Below are 15,523 nucleotides of genomic sequence, written 5' to 3'. Positions count from 1 at the left end.
CGGGAATACCTGGGCATACCTGGGAACACTTGGGTAGGTCTGGGTAGACCTGGGTGGAATCAGCTGGGTACAGCTGGGAACAGCTGGGCACACCTGGATGGGCACACCTGGGAATACCTGGGCACACCTGGGAATACCTGGGTAGGTCTAGGTACACCTGGGTACACCTGGGAACAGCTGGGCACATCTGGGCGGCCCTGCTGGGTCCAGGGTGAGCGAAAGGTCCGGTGCTGCAACCACGCCTGTCCCCAAATCCCCGAGCTCACCGCCAGCCTGCTCGCTGCACTTTGGGTTTTTCTGGGTGCCACAAAATGAGGAATGTGTCAGGATTATATTCTTAAGTCAAGATGCTCCTTGCTGTGAGATCTTTGTAGATTTTCAAGCTCAATCAGCAAAATAAAGGAGACCTAATCAGGGGAAGAGACAGCAACTGCATGCCTTAGCCAAGGACACCTGGAACTGACAAGTTTTAGGGATATAATAAATTAAGTATTGATGTGTGTCTCTGTACATTGCTAACTGGGCAAAACACCAGAGTTGAACTAGAGCTGAACAAGCTTGGTTATAATACCAAAAATCACACCTACAGGTCAAAAAGACCCCAGGCAGGTGAAGAGCCTGCCCCTGAGCAGGGGTAGAAGTTGGGAATGACTATTGGGAATGAATAACCCATTGTAAGAGAGGGGTTGTACTTGGAGAGTTACTAACTCTGAATTCTGTGCATAAATTATGGTGGTAAAAGTCCAGTGGGGTGTGCTGGATCTGTGGGACACCACCAAGCACCCAGGCTTGGGCTCCTCGATAATCAACATCTCCCTGAAGTATTTAATTATTGGTTTGTCGCACACAGGGTAACAAATCTGATTTTGGGGACAAACAGTGCAAATCTGCTCATCTGAGGTGTCGGGGCCCCCAGGTCACGGCCCCCCTCCACACCAGCACAGCTCTCAGTAAGGTGACTTTATTTACAACATAAGAAATTGAAAATGAAAACAGACAGCCAGGGAACGCTGGCACTTCACAGGTTATAAAGCCATAAAGACACTCTAAAAACAAACAGGGCAATGCTGTGATTTGGGGCTGGGTAAATACTGTAACAGGATTGGTTTGGGGCTGGTGAGACACTGTTAGAACTCCATGAGTTCCAGTTTTGGGGAACAGAGGGGAGCACTGGGATAGTGAGAGTGGGAATGGAAACAGGGGGGGAGCTGCTGAACCCAGGCAGAAAACTCTCCTCAACCCCCAAATTCTCCTGAAGCTGCCAGAGATGGATGTGCAAACCAGCCTGGCTGGTGAATGCCAACCCTAATAACAAACAGCACACCTGCCCAGCTCTAACACTGTCCATCGAACAGAAAAGGGATTCCAAGGATGTTTGTTGTGCCAGCTGAGACCTCACTGCTCAGCCTTCCTTCCCAGGATGCCAGGAGGAGTCTCAGGGAACAAAACCAGGGCAAACGAAACCAAAAAACGCTGTGGTTTCCAAAGTGCAAGAGTTCATCCGCTCAAACACCTCCCAGCCTCCCGTTCAGTCAGTCCTGGCACTTCATCTTCCAGAGAAGCCCTGCTCCCAGGTGAGAGGATGAAGGAAAGTTCTTTGTTCACGGGGCAAGATCCTCCTGCTCTGCTTCGCTGAGGGGAATTCACAGCTCATGCAAAGTCACCCTCTTTCCATGCAAGACTTTCAGGTTGAGCAGAGGTTCCACAGTGGCAGCGTGGGGCGTCTGTAATCCAGCTTTGTTCTAACACCCCAAATTACAAGCTCTCAGCAGCTGCTTTGGAAGCTCCTGAGAAGAAAGATTGTAAGAAAAACAAACATCCATGACTCAGGGTTATTGTCAAAAACCAAAATAATAGAGGCAACTGCTGACCTCAGGAACTGTGGGTGAAATTTGTGCTGACATGTCTAAGCAAAGACCGTGAATGTGGGAACAGTGCCAGACTTCCTGTTGCAATTTTAAAGCAGTAAAGGTTAAAGTAATCAAAAAGCAGATTCCAAACTGACAAAAGGGAAGTAATTCATTCCTCTTCATATACAAAGCAGGAATGCCATGGAAAGCAGCAACAATGGCTTTCCTACAAATGCTCCTCAACACCAGGGTGGAGAAATCTCTTGCACGTTTTAGAGGCTGTGATTGTTCAGGGATTGTTCAGCTGTCTCTGAAGGATCCTCAACAGCAAAGTGTGACTGTGGCCTCAGTTCTGACTGTGAATAGCAGGGAAATACCCGAGGGAATGTCTTGGAGAGTCCACAGGAACACTGAGCCATTAGTTAGAGAAGGTTTGGATGGGTACCTGCATTGTGCACACCAGCAAAGACCCTTAATCTTCCAATGGAATGGATTCCTTTTCTTCCCCCACCTTCAGGCTCTCCTTTTCTTTACTGTTGTAAAAATGGGAGGAAAAGAAGAGAAAAGAAGCCCAAATCAGTGTCAGGATGTGCTGAGCCACACACAGCACACCCAAGGTGACAATGTGAGTGTGTCACACGTGTGGTGACCACAGCTTGGGGGACAGGGTGGTCATCTGCCCACCACCACCACACCAGCTGCATCCTTCTGAGAGAAGAGCCACCGAGAAGGGCAAGAGGCAGATGGGGACTGCAGATCTTGTCCATGCTGGGGCTCTGCTCTCCTGCACGCAGCCAATTATCACTAATTGGGTTGGCAGCTTGCACTGTGGGTGCTCCGTGCAGGGTCCAAGGCAAGAATTCGGAAAGGCCGTGGGGATGAACTCGCCCAGCTGCCCCAGCAGCCTCTGCCCGTGCCGTGCGTACCCTCACCTCTCAGTGTTTGCCGCCTCCAGCCTCCTGTCCCGCGCCTTCCTGCGGCGCTGCCGGCAGATGATCATGGCTGTCACCACGATGATCATCAGCACGGAGGCAGAGCCGATGGCCACGGCCAGGAAATGGATTTCTGAGAAGCTCACTGCATGGGGAGAGACAGGAATGAAGCAGAGGGACACACAGGAGGAGCAGGGCTGGGATTCTGTGTTTGTGAATAAAACCTTTCCTCAAGCACCCCTTTTCCCTCGTGCTTTCTGCTCACCAGCCCTTTTCTCCCACAATTTTCCCAGATGTGGAAGAAGGCCACTCTGCTTAAATCCACACAGCCTCGGGGGGGTTTCTTGGCCTCTCACCTTTCTGCACAACCCGGAGTCGCACCTCCCCGATGGTGCCATAGACATCTGGCCAGTTTGTCACCTGGCAGGTGAAGGTCCCGTTGTCGCTGGGCTTCAGGTTCCAGATGATGATGGAAACATCGTTCCGCTCGATGTTCCCATCCCAGGTCACTCGGTCTTTAAACCTTCCCGCGGGGGGCTCGTAGGGCTCCTTCAGGTAGTAAAATACCTACAAAAGTCACAAAAACATCAAATGGCCTGGGATGGAAGGGACCTGGGAGATTCCTGTCAGGTGCAGGATGTCACCTAAGGCAGGGCTTGGCCGTGGTGTCAGCAGACCCAGCTTTGTAAAGCCACAAACATTTTAACCCTGACCACCCAAAACTAAACACGGGAGTGTTTGTTAGGCAGGGTCTATAAACAGGGCTCGGATTAATCACTCCAAGTGACGAAGGCCCAGATGTGACTGTGGGTTTGGGGTGTGTCTGTACTCCTGTGCCAAGCACATTTCTCTCCCTCTCAGGATTTTTCGTAGAGGTGCACAGAGAGAAATGAAAGAGAAAACAATTCCTATTTCTGCTCCTTGTTTTCCCATGTGGAATGTGTGTGGAGAATTGTTTCCCTGGAGTAATGCTTGGTTGGATTCTGGTGAGGATTGTTTGAGCTGGTGGCCAATCCAACCCACCTGGGGCTGGACTCAGAGAGGGTCATGAGTTGTGTTAGAGTCAGAGAAAGTAGTATGGAGTTTTAGCATCCTACTTTTATATAGTATATTAATGTATTTTAGCATAGTTATAATAAAGAAATCATTAATCCTTCTGAATTGAGTCAGAGATCCTCATTTCTGCCCATTGGGTTCGCCTGCATTTCCAACAGACCCACTCGCTGCTGGGTGTTGGGGTGAGGGGAGCCCCGGAACGGAGCACGGAGATCTCACCCACCGGCTCGTGAGCGCTCAGGTCCTCGGGCTGGAAGTTCCAGCTCACGGAGAGCTGCTGGCTGACCGGGCTGCTGCTGGAGAAGGTGCATTTCAGCCGCTGGTTGGTCCCGTTCACGGCCACCACCTCCTTGGCAGTGTGAACCTCCACTGCTGCCGCCAGCCACAGCGCTGCGGGGCAAACACAGGGGCAAAATAACCATCCCGAACCAGCTCATCACTGCTCCTTGTCGCCTTTAGATCCCTGGGAGCCTTATCTGTGCTGGCAAGGGATGGCCTGAGCATCCCAGGCATGCCAGGGGGGTGATCCTGCAGATTGAGTCAGAAAAACCCTTTCAAACCGCACTGAATCCCACCCAATAATTGCATTTCCCATGCTAGAGATTCCCTTTTTACACTTGCTACTCAGCACGGTGAAACTGCTCTTATTCATGTACCCAGAGTCAGTTCTAGAGGTTTTGTAGCCCAGCTGGGCAACTGCAGTAAATTCAGTCAGGTCTAGAGGAAATCCTCAAGGTAAAGATGGATTTGTTCTTCCAAGAAACATCCCCACAACCACCATGGCTGCTGCTTTAAAAATAAGTGACCACTGCTCACTCAATGCTCCCCATGAACAGGGACAACCAGCGAGAATAGACCAAAGAAAAGAGAGGAGGAGGGTGAAAAATAAGAAAAATTAATGGTTTTCTCAGTGAAGGAAATAGAAAATATCAATACCCTGTCACATTATGAAGATAACCCAGTGTGATTCAAACAAACAAACAAACAAAAGCTTATCTAGGGTTGTAAAATAAAACTTCACAACAAAGATGTATTTGGAAGTAATTTATGGCTAAATACTTCCTTCCAAATAATTCCTTATCTCAAAGGGAAAAGGCATTGAAAGTATTCACATGTGAAAAACTTCATTGGCAGAGATCACATTGCTCATACATGGATTCGGTGCCAAACTTTAAAGCCCTTTGAAAAGAATTACGCGAGAAATAAAATACTTTTTTTCGAGGCCGATTACATTCCACATTTGGGAAATGTAGATGTGTTGTTATTAAAATCCAGGTGTTTTTATATAAACCACTGAAAATTCAAATTAGTTTCGTGCCAGTCTGAAAGCTTTGCTGTGTAAAAGGTCTGAAGCAGGAGCTCCTGGACAATCCCTGATTGTTTAGGAACAAAGGTAGGAAAAAAAAAAAAAGAAAAAAGGCTGAGAGTAAAGTTCAGATTCCCGGCAGGGGAGAAAAAGACCTTGAAAGCGGAGCTGAGATCAGTGGAGGAAATCGGTGTTCTTCCTCTCGAATACGCCCAAACCTGTCTGGGGAGAAACTCAACGCTCGGTGGCACTTCCAGCGAACCCCGCGCAGCAAGAACCGCACAAGGACGGGGGGAAGGAGGGCTCTGCCCTGGGATAATTGAAGGGATGGGAAGAGGGAAGCGAGGCCCGGCCCGGGACAGGGACAGGGACAGGGACAGGGACAGGGACAGGGACAGGGACAGGGACAGGGACAGGGACAGGTTCCTTACCGCGGAGCTGCGCCCCGAGGACGAGCGCAGCGCCCAGCCAGGCGCGACCGCGCATCGGGGGGACAAATCCGGGGCTGCAGCGGCAAATCCGGGGCTGCAAAGGCAAATCCGGGGCTGCAAAGGCAAAGCCGCTTCTGCTTCTCCGTGAGCGGGTAAAAGATGAGTTTCTCAAAGCCTTCCCAGCACAACGGGGCGGATTCCTCGCCCCCAGCTCGGCCTGCGAGGGAAGGTGAGCGCTCCCCGTGCCAAGGTGCGCCCAGCTCCGCTCCGTGCCAAGGTGTGCCCAGCCCCGCTCACTCCTGCTCTAACACAGAGCGATTCCCAAGGTAAGATTAATTTCTTCTCCCTCCCATATTCCCCTGCTCATAGGTGTTGCAATCATTCCTCCTCCCAGCCGCCACCCCAAACCACTCCCCTCTTGTGGGAGGTAAAAGAACATTTGCCTGGAGGTGCTCATAGGTGGCTCGAAGGAATGAGGGCCGCTTGTTCGGCAAAAAAAAACCTGCAAACGATCCTAAAAAGAGCGGCCCAAAACTGACAATCCGTGGCCACACTGCGGGCCCTCACCCAGAGGATGGAAACGTCCCACCAAACACAGACACCTACCCTAAAGTGATTTGGACCACCACAGACACCTACCCTAAAGTGAACCACCAAACACAGACACCTACCCTAAAGTGATTTGAACCACCAAACACAGACACCTACCCTAAAGTGATTTGAACCCTTGGTTGTAGGCAAGGATTGGGAGCCTTGTGCTTGGAAAGTTCTGGGAAAAAATCAGGTGGGAAATGGGTCTGGTCATATTCCAATAAGTGAGAAATTCTGTGGGACACAAAATATTCTGCAGTCAGCACGTGGTGAGAGTGTGAAAGCAATCCGAGCCTGCGTGTTGGCAAAATGAGGATGTTTGCATTCATTCGAGGGCCATGAATCACTGGGGTGTGTGAGAGACAACTGCTCACTTCAGAAATATTAAAGGGTTTATTAAACCTTAACAAAACACAACAAAAGGACTAAATAAGGAAAAAGTCGCAGCAGTTTGGTCCCGCGTTAGCCCTCCATCACTTCCTCTCCCCAGATTTCCACTCAATTACAATTCCAGCATATCGCCTCCTTCTGGGGCTTTGTTCAGGTTGTGTTTACGGTTTAGCAGCCAATTTGCTGCCACTTCCTAATCCTGTTTCTGCACAGGGCTGGGAACAGCCCCTTTGCCTGCAGACTTCTGCTAATCTTCATCCTCTTCCAAAAGGGAAGAGCCAGGCCTCCCTGGCCTGTTGAGCCAGGGACAGGCGAAATGATTCGCACGATTTCAGAAAACAAAATGAGCGTTTATTCAAAAGCACTTCTCTCTTTTATAGAGAACATCGTGGACATCAATTCCATTGGACTTAGAGTAAAAACATTCTACCTGATTGGTACGCTGGACTTAAGTCAGTGTGGTAGAACATATCTATAAATGATATGAACAGAAAGTAAGAGAATAGATTGATTGCATCCCTCTCGGACTTTCCCCCAGGCTTAGCCTGGCAGAAATCTTTCTCTTTTTCCCTCTGACTGAGCTGAGAATATCCACAGGGTCCAGCTTCTAATAGAAGACCGCGTCCCTGGCACAGTCGGCAGTAACCTAAATTCTCCGATGTTCCGCTGGAAAGGTAAATAAGGAAAAGGAAGCGCTGACGGCCAAAGAGCGCCCCGGTGAAGGGCACAGCGGGACCCCCTCTGTCCCCGGTGCCAGGGGTCTGTCCGTGCCCTGCGCTCCCTGGCCGGGCCGGGAGCCCCCTCTAGTGGGGCCAGCCACCTCCAGAACCTCCCAAAAATGCTGCTGGGACAGGGCCTGGGAGGGGATGGGCAGGGAGCCATGGCCTCGGTTCTGTGCCCCTGCAGGGGCTCTGGGGGCTCAGTTTGGGGTGGAGCTCCCGGTTCCTTCATCCCAACCTGGCAGTGCAGGGGCTCTTCCTCAGCAGCTGTAGGATAGAACAAGGGGGATGGCTCCCACTGCCACTTCTCTCTCTCTCAGGATTTTTCATAGAGCAGCACAGAGAGAAGAAAGAGAAAACAATTTCTGTTTCTGCTCCTTGTTTTTCCCATGTGGAATGTGTGTGGAGAATTGTTTCCCTGGGGTGATGCTTGGTTGGATTCTGGTGAGGATTGTTTGAGCCTGGTGGCCAATCCAACCCACCAGGGGCTGGACTCTCAGAGAGGGGCACGAGTTGGGAGTGAGGCAGATATGGTAGTTAGAAAAAGTAGTTTTGTGGTTTTAGTATCTCCTTTAAATAGTATATTAATGTATTATAGTATAGTTATAATAAAGAAATCATTCAGCCTTCTGAGCTGGATCAGACATCAGCATTTCTGCCCACTGGGTTCACCTGCATTTACAACAAGGGCAGGGCTGGATGGGATAACGGGAAGGAATTGTTCCCTGGCAGGGTGGGCAGGGCCTGGCTCTGGCTGCCCCTGGATCCCTGGCAGTGCCCAAGGCCAGGCTGGATGGGGCTTGGAGCAGCTGGGGCAGTGGGAGGTGTCCCTCATGGCAGGGTGGGATGAGATGGGCTTTACAGTCCCTTCCCACCCAAACCACGCTGGGATTCCACGTGAAGTTGTTCTGAGCTTCTCAAACTCTCACTTTGAGACACTGTTGGGAAGGTGCTGATGTAAATCTGATTCCAGCTCGTTTCTCTCTCCTCTGCTCCCAGGGCAGCTCCAGGAGCTGTCCCACACCCCGCAGAGCTGGTGCAGAGCAGAGCAGCCACCCCTGGCTGGCGGTGACGTCCCATGAAGACATTTTGAGCCTCCGCACTTCCTGACCTGGGCTCATTTCACATGTCTGGGTCTGCCTTGGCTGCTCTGGAAAGAGTGAGTCCCCCAGCCCTGGGTCGGCAGCAATTCTGGGAAAAACAATCCTGGGACTCTTTCTAGAAAAGCCACCGTGCTCTTTCCTGCCACAGCCATGCCAGTCTGATGTGGTGGAGAGGAGCAGCAGGAGGAGGAAGACGCGGATGAGGCTGGAGCAGTGCCTGCCCCTCCTGGGGCTCCTGCTGTGTGCAGGTGAGTGCCAAACTTCAGCCAGCCCGGTGCAGTGTGAGCTGTAAGGTTAATTTAATTTTGGTTTCTAGCCGTGCACATCCACGCTCCTAATTTTGGTTTTATCCTTCATCCGTGCACTTTTCTCAAAGCGTTTGGCGGTGCTGGGTAAATGGTTCAGGCTTGGTGGGAGATCAGGGCTGGGGTGGCAGCTCCCATTTGGGCAGGTTTAGGATGGTTTAGGATGAAGTGCAGAGTACCTGTGAAAGCTCTAAAGAACCCAGTAATAATGAGAGATAAGTCTTCAAGGTAATCCATTAAGAGTTGCTACAAGACTCCAACTATTCTGCCAAAGTGCTGCAAATATCAGCCTTTGTGAAGATAGAAAACGTGGTTTAACAGTTTATCAATATTTTTTCAGATTTAAATATTTGCAAAACAAAAACCATCAGGTCACCTTCTCTCTGGGGAAGTCATCTGCCTGTGGAATTCAAATCTGCAATCACTTATTTACCTTACTTTTTTCAAAAGGACAAATGTCTTTAAAGGAAATCCCAAATCTGATTCACACCTCCTAAAAACTTTCTTTAATATTCCAGCTCCAGAGCCTCTCATGGAGCAAGATACTTCATACAAGGCAGAAAACCCAAACAGATAAAGTGTTTTACAGCATTAAATCAATGCCAGGCTCCCCCTCTCCAGCAAGTTCTCTTGCAGAGCACAGAGGTTCTTACCAGCATTTTCCAGCAGTGTTTGCTCCATGATAACAAAGCAGAATTTTCGGGTTTGCATCTTGCAACAACAACCCTTTTTTTTCTGAGCTGGGTTGGAAAATGATTCAAGTTTCCATTCTGTGTTAGGCTGTGTTGAAAATGGCTTCCAAGTTCAGAACAACATCCTGTCTCACCACCAGAACATTTCTGGTGCCTTCAGCATGAATGTGGGATTATAAACGTCTCTTTCAAGCAGCTGAGTTCAGAAAGGATGTCCTGGGAGTAGTGTGATATCTGAAGCTCAATTACTTAACATTTCTTATTCCTTTTTTTGCAGTTGGCACCACAGCTCAGGAGGGTAAGTGTATTTTACTGCCATCCTTAACTATTTATCATGCTACACCCCCCAAATATGCCTCAAAAGTGAGGAATATGTGTCAAATAGAAAGATTTTAATTTTTTAAATATCACAGAATAGGAAAAATTCACTGTTCGTTAATTGACAGTGGCCTTATTGATTGGAGAAATTGGTCCCGAATTATTACCAGTGCTGGGCATTTCCAACACTGCGAGGCAATGGTGAGATGATTTTTTAACACTCCTTATTTTCTGTTTTGCAGATGAAGAACTGGAGAGTAAGTGAATTTTACCAGCATCCTTTAGTATTTGGCGGGATATAAAGACTGCAGCTGACAGAAAATCAGGTAGAAATATTTGGCTTTTGCCCGTGGTTTCCTTTCTCATTGCTGCCTTCCCAAGGGGAGTTCCTGGTGGAGATTTCTGGCACCACGGTGACCATCACCTGTCCCTTTGAGGACGAGCCCATCCACTGGGAGCTGGCTGGGAAAGCGCAGGACACCACGGAGAGGATGCTCACTTTGAGGGACCACGACAGCACTCCTGCCAACCTCAGCTGCTCCTTCCGCAGCGGGGAGGGGAGTGGGAAGCGTCAGCTGTACCTGAATGCCAGGGGTGAGCGCAGCCCCCTCGCCTGCCCAGCGCAGGGCAGCCTTGGGGGCTCACGCTGCCTTTCCAGTGCTGGGGTGGGTGAACGCGGCACTGCCGAGGCTGTTCCCGCTCTGTGTGGGCAGTGAAAGATCCCAGAGGCCGTTTTTGGCAGAAGGACTCTCCCCTGCCCCCTCAGTTTGCCCTTTTCCCCGTCCCAGCTGTGTGTAGCCCTGTGCCAGCCCTCGGCTGAGCGAGCCCTGGCTCTGAGCATCCCCCTGCCCTCCTCCCCTGCAGTGTGTGCCACCTGCGAGGAGCTGGACGCGCTGACCGTGGCAGGGATCATCACTGCAGACCTCCTCATCACCCTGGGGGTGCTGGTCCTGGTCTACTACTTCAGCAAAAGCAGGAAGGGACGAGCCAGCGCCGGTGGGGACAGTCGGCCACGGGGTGAGAGCCATTGCGGACATCCCTGTGCCCGTGCCACCCTCTGAGCACCCAGGGAAACCTTCATCCCCACTGTGGGACGGGGCATCCTCTGCTCCCCACGAGCTTCCAGGCAGTGCTGCTGCTTCCCAGGGGTGTTCTCCAGGCTGTGTCTGTGCAGGGATGGGGCTGGCTGCTGTGCCAAAGCTTCCCACTTTTCCCAGGCTGCTGCGCTGGAGCCAGCCCTGCAGCTCCTGGCAGCAGCTGGCTCTTCAGGAGCTGGGAATAAACCCATGGCAGCTGATCCCTGGGATCAGCCTGGAGGCCCCTGGTGGGAGGACTCCCCAAGGATTCACCCTCTGTGTGCCTCTGTTCCAGGTCAGAAGACGCGGCGTCCTCCGCCCGTCCCCAACCCGGACTATGAGGTGAGGACGGTCCCTTTCCACCCTGCTGCTGGGGAGGGATGGTGGGGCTGGGGCTGGCACCAGCTCCTTCATCCTTGGAGAAGCATCCAGCCAAGCTCCCGGATTTCTGGTGCTGAGGGTGCAGCCCTTTCCCTGCTGCTGCCAGGGGGATTTATTTATGTGGGAGCAGGACTGCAGGCCCTGCTCTGCCGTGCTTTCCCCACGCGCTGTGTGGGCTCCTGACCCGGATCTCTGCTCTCCCCACAGCCCATCCGGAAGGGCCAGCGGGAGGTGTACGCAGGCCTGGGACCCCGGGGCATCTGAAATCCCAAATTCCCGATGGCAGCCTGGGACCAGCAGCCCAGGACCAGCAGCCTGGGGACAAACCCTTCTGCCCAGCTCCTTGCCAGCCCTCTGCCAAGCCTCCGTCCAGCCCGGGGTGTACTTGGGTTTGCCAGCAGGGAACAGAAATGAGCACATTCGCAAGAGATTTCCTTCTCATTAAAGGGCTGCAGCCTCACTGAGGGGTCCTGGTCTCCTTTTCCCCTCACGCTTCTCTCGGCTCCTGCTCAAGGGTGAATCTTTGGGGATTCCTGCCAGGAGGGGCCTCCAGGCTGCTGCCAGGCCCAGCGAGCAGCTCCCATGGATTATTTATTCTGAAGCTGAAGGGTTGGCTTGTGCCTGCAGTTTAATTTCTGCCCTGAGTGCCTCCACTTGCTTCTGGTGGTTCCCTGGGCTGGGAGCGGATCCTTTTCAGGGGGATTTGCCTCTGCCCTGGCCCTGCTGTCCCCTTCACAGCCTGATTTGCAACCAAAGCAGCGGAGGCAGGCAGTGAAAGCCCCAGAAAGCAATAAAAGCCCCAGAAGGCAGTAAAAGCCCCAAAGACAATAAAAGCCCCAGAAGGCAGTAAAAGCCCCAGAAAGCAGTAAAAGCCCCAGAAATCAGTGAAAGCCCCAGAAAGCAGTAAAAGCCCCAAAGGCAGTAAAAGCCCCAAAGGCAGTAAAAGCCCCAGAAGGCAGTAAAAGCCCCAGAAGGCAGTGAAAGCCCCAGAAGGCAATAAAAGCCCCAGAAAGCAGTAAAAGCCCCAGAATGGCCCAGCAGCAGTGGCACAGGTGAAGAAAAGCCCGTGGGATGCTCTGCTGCCTGTTTCAGGGCAAGCCCAGCCCTGAGCAGAGGAAGCAGCAGCAGAGCAGGGCTGGGGTTCAGCTGCAGGAGGGGAGGTGCACCCCAGGAGCTCCAGGATGCGGTTTAGAGACACAGCTGGGCTCGTTTACCACAACAGCCCCCACGCCCGAGCGGGGAGATGGCGAGATACACACAGCACCAACCCCCAGCAGCCCCAAAACACACTCAGGGCCACCTTCTCAGCTCCTGCAAGCCAGTTCTGCTGCAGGGACGCCTGCTCAGCCTCCTCCCCTGGGCTGGGAGAAGCTTGGACTGCTCTGGGTGTACACAGCCTAAATTTTGCTTCAAAAAAACCCTAAATTTTCCTACCCAGTGCCCAGATCCCATCCCTGTACACCTTCCCAGTGACCAAATCCCATCCCTGTGCACCTTCCCAGTGCCCAGATCCCATTCCATGTGCACCTTCCCAGTGCCCAAATGCCATCCCTGTGCACCTTCCCAGTGCCCAGATCCCCTCCCTGTGCACCTTCCCAGTGCCCAGATCCCCTCCCTGTGCACCTTCCCAGTGCCCAGATCCCATCCCTGTGCACCTTCCCAGTGCCCAAATCCCATCCCTGTGCACCTTCCCCAGGAACTGCACACAGCAGGTGGAGCAGGGGGCCTGTGGGACAGGCTCATCTTTAATGGCAGCAATGCAGAAGTGCAAGAGGTGTTGGAAGGAGCACAGGGCTACGAGCAGCCCATCCTGGAGGGGCCTCCAAGCCCCACCAGCACGCTGATGGAGGCAGGCTCCGAGTCTTCCCACCTCACTTGCGGGCACGGGCGGGAGCCAGCCGGCTGTACTGCTCATCATCCCGCTCCCCCAGGGGCTGGCAGGGGGAAAAAAGGGGAGATGAGCCCAAAGGGTCCCTGTCCAGCCCTGGGAGGGTGAGCTGGGTCAGCCTGTGGCAGCGTTCTCTCTGCACTGAGGTGCTGAAGGTGTCCCCACACACACACTGAGGTGCTGAAGGTGTCCCCACACACACACTGAGGTGCTGAAGGTGTGTCCCCACACACACACTGAGGTGCTGAAGGTGTCCCAACACACACCCTGAGGTGCTGAAGGTGTCCCCACACACACTGAGGTGCTGAAGGTGTCCCCACACACACCCTGAGGTGCTGAAGGTGTCCCCACACACACACTGAGGTGCTGAAGGTGTCCCCACACACACAGGGGTGCTGAAGGTGTCCCCACACACACTGAGGTGCTGAAGGTGTCCCCACACACACACTGAGGTGCTGAAGGTGTCCCCACACACACCCTGAGGTGCTGAAGGTGACCCACACACTGGGGTGCCCCCACACTCACCTGGTAGAGCTCGTTGGCGATCAGGTTCTGCCTGTCAGAAGCTGAAGGATGAAAGAAGGACAAGCTGAGGGACCAGGGGAGCCACCATGGGCAAGGTGGGGAACACTTACAAACAAACCCAAGAGCTGGCTGCAGCCCCTGGGAGCCACACAGAGCCCCCAGAGGTGCCAGGCACAGCCCTCGGGTTGCTGCCACCCCTCACCTCGTGAGGTGTGGCCCCTGTTGTGGCCAGTGATGCAGTACACGGCCACTGCCAGGAACAGCGTGGCCACCACGTCCGCGATGACGATGCCCGAGACGGTGGGAGCGTCCACCTCGATGCAGTTCTGGCACACTGCAAGCCAAAAGGACAGGGACACTGAGGGCAGGGGCACATCCAGAGGGCCTGGCCAGCCCTGCCAGCCCGACAGAGAGCAACTGGCTTTGCTGTGTGACACAGGGCAGGGGCACAAGCTGCCACGTGTCCCCCACTGTGGCAAGCACATTTCTCTCCTTCTCAAGATTCTTCATAGAAGTGCACAGAGAGAAATGAAAGAGAAAACTATTTCTGTTTCTGCTCCCTGTTTCTCCTATGTAGAATGTGTTTAGAGAATTGTTTCCCTGGGGTGATGCTTGGTTGGATTCTGGTGAGGATTGTTTGAGCTGGTGGCCAACCCAACACATCTGGGGCTGGGCTCTCAGAGAGGGGCATGAGTTGTGTTAGAGATAAAGTCAGAGAAAGTAGTATATAGTTTTAGTATCCTCATTTTATATAGTATATTAATGTATTTTAGCATAGTTATAATAAAGAAATCATTCAGCCTTCTGAATTGAGTCAGATACCCTCATTTCTTCCCACTGAGTTTGCCTGCATTTCCAACACCCCACAGCCGGTGTGGGGCCAGAGGAGCAGGTCCTGGCACTAAAGAGGGCTGCAGAGTTGTCACAGTGACACCACACGCAGAGGAACCCACTGCAAACCGGTGGAGACACTCCCTGATGAAGAGAAATTCCCTCCAGACTTGGCTTGGGTGAAAACTGCAAGCCGTTGTGGCTGAGGAAAAGCAGAGGTGTGCAACACTTACTGCGATAGTGCACCTGGAGGCTGCTCCTTTTGCTTCCTGTTTCACACACGTAGAGGCCCCTGGGGTCGTCATAAACCCTGCTCAGGTCCAGCTGTGCCTCGTGTCCAACAGTGCTCCCATCTCTCCACCAGGTGATGTTCTTGCTGCCCTGGTCTCGCACACATTCCAGGAACACCTTCCCGCTGAATTCCTTCACGTAGATCTGCCCTGTGCGAGGAGAAGGGAGCAGAGAGACTCACCTGAGTGATGGGCAGCAGTGCAGAGCTCCTTTGTGGGGAGGAAGCATCACTTCAGGCTGTCCCAAAAAAATCCTGAGTGATGGGCAGCAGTGCAGAGCTCCTTCGTGGGGAGGAAGCATCACTTCAGTCTGTCCCAAAATTAGTGATGAACAGCAGTGCAGAGCTCTTTTGTGGGGAGGAAGCATCACTTCAGGCTGTCCCAAAAAACTCTGGGCAAAGCAGCTCGCCCATCCTCCTTGCCAGATTCCTTTTTCCCCACTGACATTCCAGACCTCCCCAAGCCCTGGGCTCCTTCCCAGCACCCTCCCAGCACGTCCCAGCACCACGGCGAGTGTCCGGCCGCTGACCCCACACCTCTGGGCTCACCTCGGACCCCCAAAGTGGCCACGGCCAGGCTGGCCAGCAGTGCCCAGGCGCTCAGGGCCTTTCCCCCCGCCATGGCACGGCGCTGGTGTCTCTGTCCCCGCTCCAGGACGTGCTGCTCACCACAAAGCACCGCCCGCCCAGGCTGTGTCTGGTACCGGATGCCGGGGGCTGAGCCTTCCTCCCTCCCCGAGGATGATGAGGGGCTCAGCGCCTGCCTCCTCACCCAGCACCCACATGTCCCCATAACCCAGTCCCGGTCCCCCCAATCTCCATGACCCCATAACCCAGTCC

The 15,523-nt window shown here is 53.0% G+C and overlaps 3 protein-coding genes across 3 annotated transcripts; 1 reads left to right on the top strand and 2 right to left on the bottom strand.

The window, feature by feature from the left end:
- Positions 1–945: 945 nt before the first annotated feature.
- LOC100228193 (myelin protein zero-like protein 2) lies at positions 946–5,680 on the bottom strand. Its single transcript, XM_002189519.6, has 6 exons — positions 5,576–5,680; positions 4,062–4,228; positions 3,139–3,349; positions 2,783–2,927; positions 2,296–2,383; positions 946–1,787 (listed from the first exon to the last, which is right to left on the bottom strand). Exons 1-5 carry the CDS (start codon positions 5,628–5,630, stop codon positions 2,323–2,325), a joined length of 639 nt encoding a protein of 212 aa, XP_002189555.6. The 5' UTR covers positions 5,631–5,680; the 3' UTR covers positions 946–1,787; positions 2,296–2,322.
- A 2,604-nt stretch (positions 5,681–8,284) lies between these two features.
- On the top strand, positions 8,285–11,610 carry CD3E (CD3 epsilon subunit of T-cell receptor complex). The gene is made up of 8 exons (XM_030290992.4): positions 8,285–8,434; positions 8,527–8,626; positions 9,653–9,673; positions 9,936–9,950; positions 10,075–10,287; positions 10,558–10,710; positions 11,065–11,111; positions 11,358–11,610. Exons 1-8 carry the CDS (start codon positions 8,402–8,404, stop codon positions 11,412–11,414), a joined length of 639 nt encoding a protein of 212 aa, XP_030146852.3. The 5' UTR covers positions 8,285–8,401; the 3' UTR covers positions 11,415–11,610.
- Positions 11,611–12,863: 1,253 nt separating this feature from the next.
- Positions 12,864–15,460, bottom strand: LOC100222416 (T-cell surface glycoprotein CD3 gamma chain). The gene is made up of 5 exons (XM_002189574.7): positions 15,233–15,460; positions 14,628–14,834; positions 13,766–13,897; positions 13,564–13,604; positions 12,864–13,084 (listed from the first exon to the last, which is right to left on the bottom strand). The coding sequence occupies exons 1-5, from the start codon at positions 15,303–15,305 to the stop codon at positions 13,022–13,024; spliced, it is 516 nt and encodes a 171-aa protein (XP_002189610.7). The 5' UTR covers positions 15,306–15,460; the 3' UTR covers positions 12,864–13,021.
- Positions 15,461–15,523: the final 63 nt, after the last annotated feature.

This window comes from Taeniopygia guttata, chromosome 24 (assembly GCF_048771995.1).
Source record: "Taeniopygia guttata chromosome 24, bTaeGut7.mat, whole genome shotgun sequence".
Classification (NCBI taxonomy): Eukaryota; Metazoa; Chordata; class Aves; order Passeriformes; family Estrildidae; genus Taeniopygia; species Taeniopygia guttata.
Note: the sequence above shows the minus strand (reverse complement) of the source record. Positions and strands in the feature narration are given on the sequence as shown.